Here is a 21441-nt window from a genome sequence, read left to right as displayed (position 1 = left end):
CCGAGTAAAGAAATTCAACTGATTGCTGTGAATGTCATCTGTGCTGTAATTTAGCACGTCCTTCTAGTTCTCATTTTCTATTCAGCCAAGAGGGTCAAGCTGAATTGAGCTTTACCCTAATTTACAGCGCCTTTAATGCAAAGCTCATCTCTTAGAATCTATGGAGCAATTTGAGGAGAGAGCATTTTCAGGTGTGTAATTCATTTGATTGAGCCTCAAGTTCAAAGGAATGATTCTTACACTTTCTCAGTGTTAATAAAAGGGAGGGGATTTGACTGCAGAGCCCAGGCTGTGCAAAGCATTAATAGACAGCAATTTTCTGTTTCAACAATCGAACAAAATATAAGTCCAAATGGAATGGGAGCAGCAGACATTGTATACTGTATGCCTCAGTAACAAAGCTTACCCCACCACAGACTTTGGAAGGACTCTTAAAACTATATAACGTGTTGACCTTTGGTTAGATCAGTAGTCTCATTCTCCCAATGAAAAAAAAATTGGTTCAATTAAAAAAAGTACCCACCAAGCACAAGACATCTTTTAGACATTGTTTTTGGGCTAAAGGAAGGCAATGACTTGATTTAGCCCAAAAAAACAACAACGTTTAAATTATGTCTTGTGCTTGATGTGTAAGTTACCTGGTTGCCTTAAAATGATGAGTTAAACTTAAAGGGACACTTCACATTTTGAAAATATGCTCATTTTCCAGCTCCAAACATTTGATTCTTACCGTTTTGGCATCCATTCAGCCGATCTCCGGGTCTGCCGCTACCACTTTTAGCATAGCTTAGCATAATCCATTGGATCTGATTAGACAATTAGCATTGCGCCTACAAAAATAACCAAAGAGCTTCGATATTTCTCCTGTTTGAAACTTGACTCTTCTGTAGTTACATTGTGTACTAAGACTGACAGAAAATTGAAGGTTGCTATTTTCTAAGCAGATATGGTTAGGAACTATACTCTCATTCTGCCATAACATGGCTGCAGCAGGCGCAATTATATTATGCAAGCAGCCGAAAAGAGTCCCCTTAGTATCTTTCAATAGCAGGGGACTATTTTCGGGCACTACGTAATATCATTGTGCCTCCTGCAACCATGTTACGGCAGCAAAATCCTTGTTTATTACGGCAGAATGAGAGTATAGTTCATAACCATAACTACCTAGAAAATTGCAACTTTTAATTTCCGTTGGTCTTAGTTCACAATGTAACTACAGAAGAGTCAAGTTTTAAATAGGAAAAATATCGAAACTCTATGGCTATTTTTTAGTGCGATGCTAATGGTCTAATCAGATTCAATGAATTATGCTAAGCTACAGTATGCTAAAAGTGAGAGCTGGAAAATGAGCATATTTTTAAAAACAGTGGTGTGTCCCTTTAAAGGAATAGTCTACTCATTTTCAATATTAAAATATGTTATTACCTTAACTAAGAATTGTTGATACATCCCTCTATCATCTGTGTGCGTGCACGTAAGCGCTGGAGCGCGCTGCGACGCTTCGATAGCATTTAGCTTAGCCCCATTCATTCAATGGTACCATTAAGAGATAAAGTTAGAAGTGACCAAACACATCAACGTTTTTCCTATTTAAGACGAGTAGTTATACGAGCAAGTTTGGTGGTAAAAAATAACATGTAGCGCTTTTCTAAGCGGATTTAAAAGAGGAACTATATTATATGGCTTAATAGCACTTTTGGGAGTACTTCGACTCGGCGCAGTAACACCCTCCCTCTCCCATTATGAGAGGGAGAAGGGGAGCGGACTTTTCAGGCAAGTCGAAGTTAGCTGTTATAAAATGCACTGGTAACCCACTGCTTTGCGGGGTTTATGGCGTTTATAAAAAGGTTACATCATATGCATAGCAAGGTTTCACAAAATAAAACACAAATAAGTTGTAATTATATTAGTACAAATATTACTCTTCCGCCAAACAAAGTAGTTTCTCAGAATCAAGTGTGACTGCAACAGAGCGCAGTTCACAACCAACACAGACGCAGCAAAGACAATGAAAATATGATTAAAGACTGTGGTGTTTATTTTTATATATCAACATTCATCTAAAATATACATTAACATTTATATCGTGCAACTGTTGAAGTGATGATCAAATATGCTTGGAAGCATGCTTAACTCTTTCCCCGTCAGCGTTTTTTTTAAGTTGCCACCCAGTTTTAGTTTAATGCCTTACAGAAAAATTATCTTCTTTAAATAAACATAAAATATCAAATGAAAGAACAGTCCATCCGCTTTCCAACAACAACAAAAAAAACGTTTAATCCTACCTTCATTTGTTCTCTTATCAGTTATCACCTCTCAAATTTTCAGCTAAAAGCGGAGATAATTCCATTTTTGTGAAGAACTTTTGTAAGAGATCAGATTCAACACTGTTGTGTCGAGTGAATGCGTCAGTGTTTAAGTTGGGTAAGATTGCCATCTAGTGGATAATAGCGGAAATATCAATAAGACAAAACAACTCAGAGAACGTTTTCTCTTTATTGACGAAATGACTCAACAATATTTATTGACTTTATCTGGATATCGCCATAATTGTGCAAAGATAGGAAAATTAAAAAATTATTAAAGACTGTGGTGTTTATTTTCATAAATCAGTACACAGCAACAGTGGCGCAGTGATACTTGTGATGTGGTCTGAACCGTGGGTTTACTGAGGTATTTTATCACGGCTTAGAACGCGTTTCAACCAATCAGAATGAAGAACCAGAACGAGCCGTTTTATAAAATGCATTAAACTTTCGTTTACAAAGACATGAAACTCACAGAGTGGTCAGGGGTGTTCACTGATATGCTCACACAAAAATCGCTGAAAAAGATGCTTTCCAACAGGTTTTATCGTTGTTTTTGTCCAACTCCACTGACGTATTAGATGTGCTGTGAGGTACGGTATTTCAAAACCATTCTATTTCATCATAAACAATCTGAAAACAGGGCTTTAAGTGTAAAATACCGGACTTGTCCTTTAAGAGTGAGAAATCTTTTTTTACAGTGAGACGTCATGTCCACGAACTGCTGACTGAATGTCTGATGCATACGGCACACTCAACTGAAAACACTTTGGCAGATTTAAAGTAGTCCTTTGATTGGTTAAATTCTACAGGATGTATATGGGACATACTGTATGTGTCGCATTCTTGAATCAACACAGAGCTGTCTGATCAATGAAGAAAGCTGTTGTGTTTACATTAACGACAACGAGAATTCATCAAGATTCATATTTCTTAAAAATATGCAAGGTACAGAACATAACCTCATTATTATTGTCGTAAACTTTTGAAATGATCATAAATGACCACTGGTCTGTTACTATTGGACATTTCCTCACCTCTAAACATTTCACAAAATGAAACATGACTGGGTGCTTTACCTGTCAGCCACATGGCCTCTTGGGTGGCCCTTGGCCATACAAAGCAGCCATGTTCCCAGACCTTCCGCTGTCAGTTTGAAGGTCTGGCTAAGCGAGACTAGATCACCCCTCCCAACAGCCTATATTTTATACCACACATATGAACCACGATTTATTACTTTAATAGTCTGTGTCCTTTTTGAAGGACAAAAAGCATAGATATGCCTGAGGACAAATGAGTCAACACGCCAGACTACTACCAATTGAGCTACAGTAACATATTAAGATTGTTGGTTGTTCAATGTAATTGTTTTGTGCAATTCAATATTTATTTTTCTATTTTACTTATTGGTTCTCATCACAGTAGTGATGGACAAAGCTAAAGAGTTTACTGTATCAAAGTGAATACACTGTAGTGATGTAAGGCACAGTTTTATTGTTATGAATTGTAATTGCTATCACAAGACTTTGCAGCTTTTAGGTTGACAGTAATAAATGTGTGCCTTGATTTAAAAGTAAACCGCTCCATCACATATTTCACACATTTCATATGTCCAATTTTATGTTTTAGGTGACAAGCAAGCCACAACTCCTCATCACAATAGCCTGGTGGTTTCTGACAAGAGCACCTTTATTTTCCAGCACTCCCCCGCTGACTGCCAGGACAGGGTTCGATAATGACAACCTTGGTATTTACAAGTGCACGGATGCCTCTGCGCTCCATTGCTGCCAGATTGGATTAGCCCGCAATAAATTTCCCCCCTTCCAAAAGGCTATCGTTTTCACTCTCTCAGAAGGGATTGTTGTCGGATGTCAGGGACGCTCTGGTGAGGAAGCACGTGAGCGAAAATGAAAACCTGGAGACACAAGTGTGATTTACAAAACTGTTTCTTCTGAGATGTTAGGATCAAGAAGCCCAATATGAGTCGGACACGGCGTGCTGGCCACTACTTTACTTGAGAAAGAATCGAAATGAGGAAAGGGAACGGTGATTTCCACAATAAATTTCATTTACGTGCTGTGTGCACGCGGGTTTTCATGCATGGGGTTATAATTGGAAGCCTATGGGAGATCGTTTTTTGACTGAATGACTGAGAACAACAGAAGTGACAGGGTAACATTTTATCCTTTAGTGGAATTTTGTTATCCTGGCACTTCGAACTGTAACGCCGTGATTTGTGAACCTGCTATAATGGACCCACAGAATGAGGCCATATTTATTTCTGCTCTGCGATAACATTTTCAAATTATCATTCAATTATCAAGCCCTTGAATATATGAATTAGGCGAGTCACTGCAAAAAGAGGTGTCAAATGAGCTCCGATGAGGGTCTATAAGACAGATGATAGTTCAGCAGATTTTCTGATAAATGGATTTTACATTTCTAAGAATAAAGCACTATAAGGATCAGACATACGAGAAAAGCCCCACCTTAACCAGGGTTACTAAAATTAACTATATCATAAGTTAACCAACAAAACCCCTCTGGCATACTTTCACATAAAAATATACTTTAGATATTATCTGATAAGGTAGATAAGAAGTGTGGATTAAGGGTGTTTATAATCTCTAGCCTGTCTCTAGCCTATAGGGATGGATCATAGGCCTATTTATCTCCACATATATCATAATATAAATTAGCAGGATAACTTCCTGAAGAGAAAATGTAGGTGACAGGCAAGGTTGTATAAGGTTTTGCAGTATTATACATTTCCTACTATTTATATATTTGCATAATATAGACAAGAGTATTTAACTGCAATTAATGTCTCATATAGAAATAAATATCCTCACATTTATCCTCACAATATCTGACAATTCTTAATCAAGATGCATTTTCTTGATGAGCAAAGTGACATAAGAAAATAATTCTAGTTTTTAAACAAAAAAAAATCAAATTGAACAAATTTAAAATAAAAAAATCTTGAAATAAGTTTCCTTTTTTTTCTTAAACACTTAATTCAAGAAACAATAATGTAAATTTTTCAAACCCTGTTGGCAGATTTTTTACTTGTTTTAAGCACACTTAAATTGTATATTTTTTGTCTGAAAACTAGATTTATTTTCTTGGGTCATTTTGCTTATCAAAAAGTGCATCTTGATTTAAGAATCTTTAGACATTTGTACTAAAAACAAGACAAAAATATGAAGTAAGAAAATCATTGTTTGCAGTGTATATCACTGCAAAAAAATTATTTTCAAGAAAAAAATTCTTAGTATTTTTGTCTTGTTTTCAGTAAAAATGTCTAAAAAATCTTAAATTAAGATGCGTTTTCTTGACGGGCAAAACGATCCAAGAAAATAAGTCTAGTTTTCAGACAAATATCAAATTTAAGAGATTTTGTAAAACAAGCAAAAAAAAATCTGCCAATGGGGTAAGCTAATTTTTCATGAATTTAGTGTTTAAGAAAAATTTTCAAGATTTTTTGCTTACATTGGCAGATTTTTTTTTTTTTGCTTGTTTTATGCAAAAATTCACTTAAATTTGATATTTTTGATCTAAAAACTAGACTTATTTTATTGGGTCATTTCGCTCATCAAGAAAAAGCACCCCAACTCAAGAATTTTTAGATATTTTTACTGAAAACAAGACAAAAATACTGAAAATCATTTTTTGCAGTGTAGGTCGCAGATGTTGCATTCCTTAACACCTTCTGAGTTACAAACAGCAGCGTTTCCCTACACAGAAAGTAAAAAAATGCACACCCGGCCACATGCATTAGCCCAGTGGTTCCCAAACTTTTTCAGCGTGCGGACCCCCTTGTGTACAGTGCATTTTTTCGCGGCCCCCCCAAAGAAAATTTATGTTTTAAAATGTAATATTTTAATGAAACAAAATATATAAAATTATACCTAGTAGTGCTGTTGGTTAGTTGGCTTATTATTTTTTATTGTTTAATTACACAGAATTCATGATAAATCAATGCATTTTATAAAACGTCATAAAACTAGGGCCCCCCTGGCACCATCTCGCGGCCCCCAGTTTATAACCACTGCATTAGCCAGCACATCCAAATGTGTGAGTTTGTGTACACTGGCGGGCATATGTGCGCACTAATGCGCGTGGCGGTTCTAGCTTTGCATGCGGATCGTCATCCTCCCCATCCTCTAAGTTTATCCTTTTTCTCGCCTGCTTTACCGGATACGCAAATACGGCTAGTGGATTTTTTTATAAATAGACTAAAAATATGGGAGAAATACAGGAAATTATTTAAATGCTATGATTGCGGGAAAGAATGTTAAAATACGCGAGAATCCCGGCAAAAATTTTGAAGACTAAACATGCGCTATCACTTTAAATCAGCGCATGTAGTACAGCAAAAATACACTAGGTGTGGAAACGACTGCAGCATTGCTGCACCGCACTGCATCTGCAACAGACCGGACTTACCGCATACGTATGCTGTGTGAAAGCTCTAACCGTTAACATGGGTACGTAAAAAAATACGCACTGAATACGGAGTATGTGTAAAACAGGCATTACAGTCATCTGCTGTAGCCAAAAGCAAACTAACAAGCTAAATATTCAGGTTACTTCAATCTTTATTTATTTATTATTACACCCAAAAGTGTTAGCTCCAACTATTACAACTGGCCCATGAAGTGTCACTTGCCAATCGTTCTGTGCAGCGCCGAATAAAATTAAGAGAAAGGTGCCCCCCTAGTGGTTCGGGGGGCACTGCATACGCATATTATAGAATGCTATAAAATTCTGTTTTTGTCATTAAGGGAAATCATCTTGTCAATTTGAATGGTAAATGAGAAAGAATGATTCGCCCTCTTATTTATTGCATTGCAACAGATTGATAAGCAGTAGGGCTGTAACGATAAATTGCGTGTCCCATTGAAAAGACTTGTCTAAAATTGCTTCTGAATCGCAAGGCTGCGATTTTTTTTTTTCATGCCCAGCTTGTGCGTGTACTATGGTGTTTTGGTCAGTAAGAAGTCCTTATCAATCATTATGAGTCGGAGTTGTTTATAACGTGCATTTATAAAGCAACACTTGTTAAACAAATTAATTCAAAATATTCTTTATTATCATGAAAATACCTGAAACAATCCAAAGAACGGCGATATAAATATTCTTCTAGAAATTTCCTGGAATAGCGTTTGTAATGCTACTTCTTCTGTGGCAGTTCATTGGAGTTTCTGCTCAAGAGCGCTCTCTGGCTTTTGGATGTGGCGAGATTTCACCGTAATTCATTCATTGAGAAAACACGTATTTGCACGATTAATTGTGACAGCCCAAATAAGCAGACATGCTATTTATGACTGGATGTAACTTTCGATACTTAAGGTAAGGGCGGCTCTGCTATTGACTCTGACCTATCAGTGTGGCTCTCATGAAAAAATATTGAAGACCACTGGCCTAGACCAACAAACTTATAGAAAACCAGTCACCATGAAGCTCTCATAAAAACTCAAAAGCACAAACATGAAGTCCGAAAAAGCTAGGAAACTGCCACAAAACATTGTTAAAGTACAGAGTGAGAATTATCAGTTAACAGCAGTAGCATTTAATATTTATCACCGCCATTATGCAAACGAATATACAACCAAGACATTTCGCAAGGCCTCTAAAAAGAAACATTCTTATCTCAACCTTCAAAATTAAAAACACCAGTGAAGCTTTCAGCAGACTCAAACCCCTCCTCCATCAGAAACCCCCAGAGAACCAATCCTAGAACAGAGATGTCTCTCCTCACTGCCGTCTCATTGAGTTAAAAACATCCCCTTATCAGTGTGTAAGGAAAACTCCACGTGTCTGCTCGGACCAGAAAGAGGCTAGGCACAACGTGTCCGGTCTGACACGTCTGAGGCAGGCGGCAGCAGCAGCGCTCATCTGACAGGGCTGCATGCGGCAGATGCTGCACAGCTAATTAGAAAAGTGTTTATGAGAAAAGCGAGGCAACGCTTTCTCTGTGGGAGATGGAACGCCGGGTCACTTCTGACACACCTCATCAGTACAACACTGCCTGGAGTTGGAGAAAGATGGAGGAAATGAGGAAGAGAGGGAGATGAGGAGGGAGAGGGAGATCACATCTCGTTCCTTGGGTTTATTGTAGAGGAATAGCTGGTGGTGATGACAGACGTCCTAAGTTCGTAAGACAGCAATGAGGCCAATTATGAGCTTCAGTTTTTCAAGACTGGGTTCAAATGGAATATAGATGAATTAGAGGAACATGATTAAAGAAAATGACCAGTTGTATTCTGAAGGTTGCAAAGGGAATAATGAGAGTTGTGGGAAAATGTGGGAAATGGAAGCGTTTTAAATGACAGGCCTGTTTTTGTTATCAGTTTAACCTGTAGCATTTAACCTCACTGGATACACTTCCACAAGCCGTAAGATAAAATTTCTAGTTGTGAATGCACATTACCATCAGGGCTTTGAACCAGATTTTTTTCCCAATTGGTTCGTTCCGAACAGAAACAGTATTTTAACGTTTCCGGTTTTTGGTTTAACCCTAAAACTGACGTTCCTGAACCGGTTAGAACAAAAAATAAAGTTCCTGAACCGGTTAATAACGTTCCATGTCAGCTGTGGGACATACAAATAAGTAGGCTGATCATTAGGACATTAAATTTAAATTATTAGGGCCAATCTCATTTTTCTGTCTTCCCCTTTGTTTTCGTCTTCCCCTTGCCCCTCAAAACCGAGTGAAGGGGAAGGAGTAAGACAGATCGTTCGTCTAAAAAAATGAGACACCACTTGATTACCTTTTGCGTCACCTTCCCTTGACGCTAACTGGCTGCTACGTAAACAGACAAGCGTTGACATAAACAAAGTAGATGCCGTCGTCTCAGGTGTGGTATCGATTGCCTGAGCGGAGCTCAACAAATAGCGCATAACTTAGCTGCTAGCTAGCGCCTTAACTAGCGATTTAAAACAAAACATTACAATTAAAACCACTTGAACATTTTATTAAAAGTATCATAAAACATGTGTGTCATAATATAATCTCAATTAAACTGCCGAAAATAACGTTACTTTCATTTGTGCGACTCCTTGACAGTTCAACGTTCAGCCATAAAACATATTGATGCCGACTCTCCTGAGAAATTCCTACGTTAACGTTTACTCCTCTCTTTCAAGTGTGGTCCTTATCACACTTCGTTTCAAGGGCTACGTATACCTACGCCTTGGCCCTAGCCCTTGATCAAACTGAGAATTGAGACGCCACTTCGCCTCACATGAACGCAAAACCGAGGGGTAGGGGTAAGGGGTAAGACAGAGAAATGAGACGCACCCTTAGTTTACATATTTTCCTTAAGTCTCTATCTTGTCATCAAACATTAAAAATGGCTACATTATGTAAGCGGCATAACTGTAATTCTGATATGTCTACATTTGTTGAATGAGTGCACTTAAACACGCGCGCACACACACACGAAGGACGAATTCCAAACGGCGCATCAGGAAGAAGATGCAGCATAAACAGTCGCCCCACATAAAGTGAAAATTGCGTTGTTTTCCAGTGCTTTATTCACCAAATGTATTTTAATGGACTACAGTATGTATGAGACACAGCAGCGCAACTCTTTCTCAAGTTTACACGTTAAAAGTTCTGATCTTTGAAGGGCATAGGGATAATCACATTTGATTGGAGTTGGACCGGACACATTCAACCGCATGTGCGTCTATGCATACAGAAAATTGCTCACTTTAGCGCCTTTTAGTGGTTAAATTGTTTAAAATCACTTAAGTGTTAACAATTGCAAACCTTTGAAACACTTGCAAATGATCAACTTTCACCCTATTAGAATTTGCGCATTAATCCGCAAATCGCATGCGAGCCGAACCGTGGGTCGTGATCTGTACGAATCACGGATCAACTGCGATCCGTTACACCACTAATTAGTAAAAAACAAACATCTTGAGATACTTGGTAGCCTACAATATTTACCTCTTATGATGATTGAGCATTAGAGACTTGGCCTTGAGTAGGCTACTTGCTGGTGGCAAGCTTGTCAAAGAATGAAAAAATAACGGTATTAACCAGTTACCATTATTTTAAATAAACGTTTCTGTTCCGGAACATATATTTTTGGAAAGTTTCTGGTTTCGTTTCTGTTCCTTGCAAAACATCAAAAGTTTTTGGTTTTCGTTCCGTGAACCGGTTCAAAGCCTTGATTGCCATATTACTAAATACTATCCCTTAAATGTGCATTGTTTAACTTTTAGAAGGATCTCTTGACAGAAGTGGAATATAATATACATAACTATATTATCAGTGGTGTATAAAGACCTTACATAATGAATTGTAAAGGTGCATTCACCAGCTGCGGTAAAGGCGGCAAAAACGCGATATTCGCGCGTAGTTGGACGCTTGAACATTTGAGTTTACTCGCTTCATTCGCACATGAAAGCCACGTGTAAAATTCTAGTCATTCGAGACTTTCACGCGGAAATTCGCGTCAAGGGAGGGGATTCTGCGACTCTGCTGAGACTCCGCTCGCTTCCTGTAATCACGTCACTACTAGAGCAAGGTTCTGATTGGTTAACAGGGCGTGGAAATCCGTCAAAGTTCAGATTTTTCAACTCGCGCGCTTCCCGCGGCAACGCTCAATTCCGCGCCATTCACGCACCGCGCCGCAGGATGCCTAAACGCATCTTTGCATTGACTTAACATGTAAATCACTCTCGCTTACCGCCTCTACCGTGTCTGGTGTGAACCCTGCATCATGTTTTTATTATCTTAGAATGAGCTGTATTTATTTACATACACCGCTGGTGGTAGTAGGCGTCAAGTTTCTACAGTAGCCCTAAACGAACAAACTGTTCTACAGAGCGCATTTCGTCCCTACGTTGTCATAAACGATGGCGCGTTTGTCGGGTGGCGGCTACCGTAGCTTCTCTATGCGTTACAAAAGATGAACCAAGTTTAGGAGTGATTTTAACAACTCATTCTGTACAAAAGTCGCTGTCTATTTGCAGTGCTGATGCTTCAACAATGTACACAAAAAGAGCTGCTGCATCTTCAGCTTTTGCCTTGATACTGCGTTACACCAGTAACATGCCCGTTGACACTGTCTACTAGCAGTTTGGATGTCAACACGGACAACGACAGAAGTATAAATAAAAAACTGATACACAGCATATGTGGGTAGGAGGCACAGCGTAGGTCCAACACAAAAGTATAAATCAGGCTTAAGGCACAGTGTTTAACTCTGCATCCCCAATATAACACATAATGAACACCTTGGTTAAACATATTGGGGTCAGGTTCAACAAGCACTCTTCAAAAACTTCAGAAAGTCAACATGCTGTTACTACACTCACATTTTTCAATGCTAATCCTACTGGAAAAAATGACACTGTGAGCAGTGAGGAGAGTGAATTTGAAGGATGAAACTCATCTATTAGGTTTTCAGGCTACGTCTCAAGGCAGCTGTCCCTCTACACTCACCACACAGAAGAGGGTGACCATCATCTCTTCTCATTTAAAATCCATCATTCACCTCTAGAGTTCATGTACCCTGCCTCATTTTTTAAGAACTCTCATGTTGTTCTGAACCGGTATGAGTTTTTTATTTTGATGAATGATGGTAAACACATCTGCTGTAACCACTGACTTTCATAGTTAGAAAACAAATATTATATAAGTATTGTGATAAATGATGAAGAAGATATTTTGATAAATGATGGTAAGCACACAGTTGACAGTACCCTTTGAATTGCATAGTATTTGTTTTTCCTACTATGGAAGTCAATGGTTACAAATATCATTTATCAAAAAATCTTCTTTTGTGTTCATCAGAAAAAAATGAATTCATACAGGCTAAAAATACGGAGCCGCTAAGGGGACATGGAGCAAAAATTAAATAAAGTTTCGTTTCGCGTGCGCACGTGAGCACTTTTACGTGAGCACGCACATGTTTTATGTGAGCACGCACATGTTTTATGTGAGCACGCATAGTTTCACGTGAGCAAGCGCAAGTTTCATGTGAGCACTCGAAACTAAACTTTTAAAAAAATGTTGCACATGAAAGTTTCACGTGAGCACATGAAACTAAACTTTTGATTTTTTTACTCCAATGTCACCTTAGGGGCTCGGTATAAAAGCAACATGAGCATGAGAAAATTATGACGTGATTTTCATTTTTGGATCAACTATCCCTTTAAGTGCTTTCATTTTTTTGTTCCTTTTTTGTTCCTTACAACACAAAAGGTTTTTCATTTTCAGGTGACAAATGTAAAAGTTGTTATTGTTGTTTATATGTCTGTGTTGTTTTTAATATGTTTTAAGACAAACCATGTGAAAATGTATTTGTAAACACTGATGAACAGGTTAAGTATTTTCTCTTTAAAACTGCTCTTTAAAGGAGACATATCAAGAAAATCTGAGTTTGTCTACGTTTAAGTGCTAAAATAGAGTCCCCAGTGCTTCTATCAACCTAGAAAATGTGAAAAAGATCAACAGTAGCTAGTTTTGGTAGAAGGGGATCTTATTATAATAATACCACCCCTTAATCTGCACTATCCAACCACAGTACTGCCATTTAGTGCAGAGATCAGCTCATTTGCATTTAAAAGAACACACCCAAAAACAGCAAATTTTTGCTCATATTTACAAAGTGGCAATTTTAACTCTTTCACCGCCAGCATTTTTTTAAAAAGTTGTCAGCCAGCGCCAGCGTTTTTCATGATTTTCACCAAAGTTTAATGCCTTCCAGAAAATGTTCTTCTTCAAATATATAAACATACAATATACCAAATGAAAGATAAGACCCTCTGCTTTCAAAAAAAAAAAACACGTTTCATCCTACCTTCAGTGGTTCTTTTGTAATCAGCTTTTGAATATGGGTAGGTTTCTGCAAAAACACATTTTGAGCAAAAAGCAGAGATAATTCCATTTTTGTGACGGACTTTTCATAGAGATCCCATTCAGAGCGATCTTTAAAACAGACACGGACATGCAGCAGCTTGCCAGAGGGCAATACTTCCGGGTTTAAAAAGTTGCGGAAGGCGGTATTGCGGAAAGACGGAAATACTCGTCATTGGCGGGGAAGCGTTTTCTCTTGATTGACGAGATATATCGTCAATGGCGGGGAAAGAGTTAATATGTAATAATAAATTATCTATATGGTATTTTGAGATAAACTTCACATACACAATCTGGGGACAACAAAAATGTATTTTACATCTTAAAAAAGTCTTGTGACATGTCCCCTTTAAAAGATCAAGTAGTACGAGCTGGTGTGATTGAGTGGAGGCGGGGTATAATAGGCATATTCATTGATACACAAATTTGCATATTAAATGCTAAAAAAACAAGGGTGTAGAGTTACATTCAACCTATTTTAATGATGAATGAATAGATTATTTTCTCAGAAATAAACATATTAATATGTCATTTTGATTATCAAAGATAGAGTTTTAAAGGATACATTTTTTTAACTAACAATAGCCAACGTTATTTACAACATTTATTATTTAGGCTTATGATCATTTATAAACATGCTATTGTTTATTGTAAACTCAAGCTCGTTCATAACATAAAATTTGAAAATTGCATAAGAAGAACATTATCCAAGATGGATGGATTTTGCAAAGTAGTATCTTTTCAGTGGTATTATATTTCACCGATTTTGAATTATAACTAATCTTAACAAACTTAACTGTGAAGTGTTACCAAGCTTAACTATAGTGTTCATGCTAAAGAGAAAACTCACTGAAACTCATAAAAATCAGTGTGTAAAATAAGGTCAAATACGGTCCTCAGGAATAACAAACCCACTTGAGTCTTCTCTCCACTAACCATTTATGAAACATATATGATATTGATTCGGCCCATGTGTTTCCATATAGTAGCATCTCCCTGTTGGTCTCTGTCTGTCTCCATGATTCATACGTGGAAGGATTTGTAGATTGTGGTGTCTTTGTTTATTGTTTCATGTATATTTGGTTCTGTAACACATGTCCAGTGTGTTCTGCGCGATTGATTGATGGGATTTCGTAGTGTAGAGAGCTCTTACCTGGAGTTACAGCAGAGCAGAAGCATCTCTCTGTTGTTCATAAGGACCTGCAGGAGAACGAGGAAGGCCTTGGCTCGGATGACTGGAGACGGACTCTCCAGAGAACGGATTATCTTCATAACAAAGTCCTGCGAAGAGCGTTCAAGCTGTTAGCAAACCCTTGTTAGCGTGCACGCGTTATTTAAAAGACCGGGAGGTCTCTGGACACTTAGTGTGGCGTAAGCCCCAATTGTCTGCCGGTAATTTGACAGGTGCTATCACTTACACAGCGAGGTGCTGGAGGGGATGGAAAAGGCCCCCAAAATGCACTCGATATAAAACAGAGGTTAATAAGTTAATGAGTTCCACAGCATTTAGTGGGCAGTGCATCAGGAGGAATTGATTAACTTCCACTATCAGCATAATTGGGGGGATGCTGTCAAAAGCAAAACAATCCGAAACATTAGGATTAACTACGGCACGAGACGGGGAGTTAATGAATTTCAAACGCACCTACTGTACTCTCCGCATGGATCGTAATTACATCAACAGTATTCCAAGCTGTGCTCCGAGATTGTGGCACATCCTTACCCAATTAGCCCAGTCGCTTGGCACTTCATTGAAATTTAAATTCGATGCTAGACGACGTATGAATAAACACGCCGCGTTCTGGACTTCTATTCGTCAGGGGAATTAAGCGGAGAAATCTACAGCAGTTTATAATTGGTCCAGAGGTGATCCACTGAGTTGTAGGCACTCAAAAGAGTTTTTCCAAATATTCAGTGTCAAATTGGAAATTTACATGCAAATGAATACAGGTCAAAGAAAATTAGCATTGTTAATCTGAGAGGGCCTTGAAGGCAGTATACAGTGGCATTTAAATCGATTTCTCCAGCCCATTTTCTAATTGATTACTGCTTTAGATAATGAACAAAACAATATTTCGCTCATTCCGAACACGCGGCGCGGCGATACGCTGCCGAGCATATCTAGCAGAAACACAAGCTGGCTTATGAACAGAGGGGAAAGAACTTATGAAAAGAAATGGAGGAAAGAACTGGGAAATCGGTGTATTATTCCCATAATGAGTGTTTGGGAAAACTGCTAACAGTCTTGAAACTTTCTGTATAATGAAACAGAAGTAATTCTTAAAATGCAAACTAGTGCAACAAAAATCATACACCTTTAAAAAGCTTATAGTTTTAAAGGAAAACGCCACCGTTTTTCAATATTTGACTATGTTCTTACCTCAACTTAGATGAATGAATACATACCTATCTTTTTTCAATGCGTGCACTTTTAATCTTTGTACAGCGCCTCATGAATGTGTTAGCATTTAGCCTAGCCCCATTCATTCCTTAGGATCCAAACAGGGATGAATTTAGAATCAACCAAAAACTTCCATGTTTTCCTTAATTAAAGACTGTTACATGAGTAGTTACACGAGTAAGTATCGTGGCACAAAATAAAACTTTTGTTTGGAGCCATAGGAATAAATGGGGCTAGGCTAAATGCTAACACATTCACAAAGCGCTGTACAAAGATTAAAAGTGCATGCATTGAAAAAGATAGGTATGTATTAATTTATCTAAGTTGAGGTAAGAACATATTGAAATATTGAAAACGGTGGTGTTTTCCTTTAAATTTAGTGGTTTTCAAATGGTAACACTTTACCATAAGGTTGTATCTGAAGATCTCGAATGCAAAACCCTCTAAGTGCATCTGACATGCTTTTTTAGGGGCTAATCACACCAACCACGCTTTAAACACTTGGAAACGCAAGGTGCGACGCACTGCCTTTTTTAAAAAAAGAGCGGTGCGATGCGGCTTTTTATATTGCTAAGCAACCACCGATTCAGCTGTCTTGTCAATCAAATATTGAAGCGTGAGCGCTCTTTTGCTGTTAACTGTCATATTAGCAGAAACTTTAAAAAGAGGACGCTTGCTCTGACCTTGTTTGAGGGTGAGAGGTGCACAAACACGCAGGAGAGAGTGAGCGAGTGGAGTCCGGTTCTTCAAAGCAACTGTAAACTTCCCTCACCACAATGTGAGGCCCGCCTCTCCCGTCATTCGATTGGACAATGGAAAGACGCGAATGACGTCGGGCGCTTCTCCGCTCTCAGCGCTCCTTCAAAAGCGCGGGCAAAAACCGCAATGAACAGTGCGCAAACGCTCCCTGCCCATAGAATATCATTCAAAAAAGCCGCCTGCAACTGCCATAAATGCTTTTGGTGTGATTGGCCCCTAAATGAGCATTTTTATGATTTTATGTTTAGGTTCAGTAATTTCACCTTTTTCCCACTAGCATTTAAAACAAAAGTTGGCAGCCATCGTTTTTATGATTTTCACAAAAGTTTAATGCCTTCCAGAAAATTTTCTTATTTTAATTTTTTTCTTTAAATATATAAACATACAATATATCAAATAAAGTTTTATCATATCTTCATTTGTTTTCTCTTATCACCTCTCAAATATGGGTATGTTTCTTCAAAAATAGCAAATTTAAAACAAAAAGCTGAGATAATTGCATTTTTGTAAAGGACTTTTGTTAGAGATCAGTTTTAGAACGATGATCAAAACATACACAGAGTTTTTACTGTTTTTGGATCTGTGGATGCTTTAGTGTTTTATAAGTTGTATAAGAGCGCAACCTAGTGAAAAATATCAAACATATGGATTGCTGTAAAAACTAGTCAATGGCAGAGAAAGAATTAATGGCAATAAAAAGGTTATTAGTCAGTAATAAAATGTCTTATTTTCACAAATGCCACTTTAGTCATTTCATTGGCATTTTAAAATTTGACTGTACTGTACATGCAAAAATAAAAAATAAAAAGTCTACAGTCACTCTTCACTGTCATGTCTGAATAAAGGTTACAGGCTTACAAATGATGTCAATACCATAATATATTCGGTAAACCTCCTTTAACAGAGTAAAAATCTCTTCTTCTTCCGTGCACTATATACTGTATTTTAGAGGACTTTGCTGAAAAATCGATGTGGCATTTAACAGATTCTGCCAACAAACCTGCATTTCTGAATGTCCTGAGGCTGGGATTGAGCAGATTTAATTAATAGCAATGAGTTTCTAAATTAATTCATACTTGAAACAATTAAAGACCAAGTGACCAGAGTCGAAAAATAACTTTAAAGAGTCTCCAGCAGCTCCAGTAGCCGAAGTCAAGACTCATAATGTATTTCCTCTGTCAGTGTTACTGCGGGTGTGATGAGAGATTGTGAGTGGCAGCGTGTTACAGTTGCTGTCAGCGCATGTGCTTCAGAACACAGTGTAGTTGCTGAGATGAACAAAAATGAGCCGAGTTTAAAGTTGTTGACCGCTGAAGTGCTGGCAGTACTAAGAATACACGCTGTCAATAATGTACACGCAACAGAGCGAAATGGCACGGGCTGTACGCAGAACAAAGTGTGTGTGCCACAACTGATTGGCAGAACTTAAATAAATAAATGTTAAAAAATGCACCATACACAAGTTAAGTTTTTCTTCACACCAAATGGTCAAATGTCTCTAAATTACAACTACACTGACCACCTGGTTAGGACAGTTTTGGTCACAGTAATGTTGAAGAGACTGTAGAAAAGAAATGACTGAAAAATGGTCCCTAGCTGTCACTGGGGCGGTACCCTTTTGAAAAAGTACACCTTGCACCTAAAGAGTTCACATTAGTACCTGAAAGGTACATATTTTTACAAAATGTATAAATATCTGTACATAAATGGTAATAAGGACCTTCTCAAAGGGTACTGCCCCAGTGACCAAACCCTAACCATTTAGTTTAAATTAACCTATGCTGGGTTGTTTCAACCCATAGTTGGGTGAACTATGGTCACAAGCCAACACTTTTTAAAGGATTAGTCCATTTTCTTAAAAGAAAAATCCAGATAATTTACTCACCACCATGTCATCCAAAATATTGACGTCTTTCTTTGATCAGTCGAGAAGAAATTATGTTTTTTTTAAGGAAACATTGCAGGATTTTTCTCATTTTAATGGACTTTAATAGACACCAACAATTAACACTTAACTCAACACTTAACAGTTTTTTTCAACTGAGTTTCTAAGGACTATAAACAATCCCAAACGAGGCATAAGTGTCTTATCTAGCAAAACGATTGTCATTTTTGAGAAGAAAAATAAAAAATATGCTATTTTAAACCACAACTTTTCGTCTAGTCCGGTCCAGCGCGACCTAACGTAAATGCGTAGTGGCGTAGGGAGGTCACGTGTTACATAAATAAAACACACATTTGCGGACTATTTTAAACAATAAACTGCCACAAAGACATTAATTGGTATCAGTTGACATACAAAACGTCGGAACGGTCCTCTTTCAAGACGCTTGTAAACACTGGGGCGGAGTTTTGCGTTCGTCCTCTCTGACCTCTTGACGTCATGACGTATTGCGTGGGGTCAACTGGCGCATCACGACCGGATCTACATGACGAGAAGTTGTGCTTTAAAAGTGTATATTTGTTATTTTTATTGTCAAAAATGACAATCGTTTAGCTGGATAAGACCCTTATGCCTCGTTTGGGATTGTTTATAGTCCTTTGAAACTCCGTTGAAAAAAAACTGTTATGTTGTGTAAATGTTGGGCTCTATTAAAGTCCATTAAAATGAGAAAAATCCTGCAATGTTTTCCTCAAAAAACATAATTTCTTCTCGACTGAACAAAGAAAGACATCAACATTTTGGATGACATGGTGGTGAGTAAATTATCTGGATTTTTCTTTTAAAGAGGCCCTTCCACATAAATCCGTTTTTACTTGTATTTTTTTGATATGTGTTAGGTCCATGTGTGTTTGTATTGTGTCGTGAATGTGAAAATTAACTTTCGCCTCCTCTGTCAGCTCTAGCCACTGAAAAGAAATAAGCGGAGAAATCAGGTCAGTTTGAAACTCTTATCAGTGTGACGTGGAACTGATCGAGGTCATTAATATTCATGAGCTTTTCAACTTGAGCCCGCGCCCACATATTACGTGTAGTTGAGTTAGTTTTCATAACAAGTTACAGCAAGGATGGCTAAACGTCAACCGTACCGTAATCGGGCCATTGTTTTTCGTCGAGAGACATCATTCCTATTAAACGAGGGAATCATAACAGTTGCTACATATTTGGATGTTCAGAAGAACGCTGGATTTAAAGAGAGACTGCGATTAAAAAGCGGATCCGGACAGAATGGCGCAGCTTATGTGAGTAATGCACTTTAGTACTATGTGTCACTGTAGTGGCCGGTGTTTTCTCTTCCGAGGGACGCGAATTCATGCTGCACACACTTTGAAAGGGTTTATGATAAAAGACACGCACGCTTGTGTGCGAATTTACGATAAAAGACATGCGTGTGTGTGTGTGTGTCAAAAGGGTTTATGATTAAATATGCGTGTGTAAGAAAGACACTGTGTCTTAAGACACTCACTTAACATTAAACTGATTACACATGAGATTAAATTGAAAGTTAGTTTGAACGAAAAACTGTTATCCAATAATAGCAGTGGGTGTTTACTTCCAAGTCGTCAATGCAGCCCGCCCATTAAAACGGATCACTTCTCTAACCAGCCTCAAAACCAGGGTACAAAATAGCCTATTACTTATTGCTTTTGATGTTTTTGGATGTAAAAATCATGCAAACATCATGAGTAGACCTCAGACAACAGTATAAAACAATAAAAACGCCAGAGGAAGGGCACCTTTAAGAAAATGGAATAATCCTTTAAGCATGTGTTCAAAATGTGTGTAAAATCTGAGCACTGTCCTTTGGGTTTTTTTATTCAGTGAGCACAAAACACTGTTCTCAGGACAGTTGCCGATATGCTTCACTGCCCCAAACTTAACTTGAAAAAATCTCACCATGGATTTTACAAGCTGAAATTGAAACCTTGAAACTGAGGGCTGGCAATAGAGCAGACATTTTTTCTGATACCCAAATAAAATTCCTCCCAACTATTAAAACGCATTCATTAAAAGTGAGAAGAGGGAAGAAAAGTGTGAATGTTTTCTGAATGCAGTGATATACGGACTATACATACATTACATGAAGACATTAATAATTAAGCATGTAACATTAATATTTAAATATATAAAAATGCCTCGGTTGTGTGTGTATATTTTATGAAACTATGAATTATGCAGTTCTGTCAAATCTTAAACCTTATGGTAAGCATTGCAAAGACCAATAAAATATACATTTATGTATTCAACACTGCACACACTGGATTACATGGACACATCTTCAAAACTCTTGGGGGATATTTGGTTCTGGATACTCTTAAAACTTAAAACGTATGTGGCAAAAACGACAGTAATATAATATAAAGCGTGTACGTACCCGGTCCTGTACCAGTCTGTGAAAGTGTGCTCCAGATGCCAACATGGCAGCGAACATAGTGAGCATGTGCTGTTGAACACGACTGATGCCTGACACCAGGCAGCTGAGGATGCTGGGTAATCCCACCTTGTCGATCACGCTCTGAAAGGCCCCCGCGCAGTGCCGGGTTATTTTACATAGAGCCTGAAAGGACAGATAGAGGAGAAAAAGGTTGGTGGGCGATGCTGTAGTTTTTTGTTACACAAGAAATTTGTTGATCCAATTAATTGTTAATAACTCTGTTTATTTAAAGTGTAGTACCCCACTTTTGGACTACACTGTATGAGCGCTCCTATAGCTCAATTGGTAGGGCACTGTGTTAGCGGCATGAAAGGTCATGGGTTTGAAGTCCCCTTAGATAAAAGCATCTGCCAAATGCACTACATTTAAAGTCTCTATAAAGTCAATCTTGAGAAAACACATTATACATGTTAGAAATGTTATGTATTGTTAAAAACACGTCACGAAGGCTGTAAACTATGTAGTTCTGAATTGCGGCGTTAGATCAATAAACAGTTTTTCACCATTTCTGAGTTTAGGATTTTTTAGAAGGGCATAAAATGGTGGCACAATGACGCACTTTAGCCACCGTGCATGGGCCGCCCCAACACAATCGTGAACATCCATTCAGGTTGTAGCAGTATTTGAAAGTTGAAAGAGACGGCAGCTTTTCCGGGAGTGGACGTGGTTTCGGCATGCAACAGCGGACACCCCCGGAGTTTTAAAGGGCAGATTTTT

At 38.0% G+C, this 21441-nt stretch overlaps 1 protein-coding gene across 6 annotated transcripts in view; it reads right to left on the bottom strand.

The window, feature by feature from the left end:
• The window catches only part of ulk4 (unc-51 like kinase 4), a 213579-nt gene that overhangs the window by 127600 nt on the left and 64538 nt on the right, over positions 1-21441 (bottom strand). For all 6 annotated transcript variants that reach the window (XM_073871895.1, XM_073871898.1, XM_073871899.1 and 3 more), the window contains 2 exons: positions 20665-20847; positions 14342-14469 (listed from right to left, as the gene is read on the bottom strand). In XM_073871895.1, coding sequence (XP_073727996.1) covers positions 14342-14469; positions 20665-20847 — 311 coding nt within the window. The remainder of the gene's footprint in view (positions 1-14341; positions 14470-20664; positions 20848-21441) is intronic.

Source organism: Misgurnus anguillicaudatus, chromosome 10 (genome assembly GCF_027580225.2).
Source record: "Misgurnus anguillicaudatus chromosome 10, ASM2758022v2, whole genome shotgun sequence".
Taxonomy (NCBI): Eukaryota; Metazoa; Chordata; class Actinopteri; order Cypriniformes; family Cobitidae; genus Misgurnus; species Misgurnus anguillicaudatus.
Note: the sequence above shows the minus strand (reverse complement) of the source record. Positions and strands in the feature narration are given on the sequence as shown.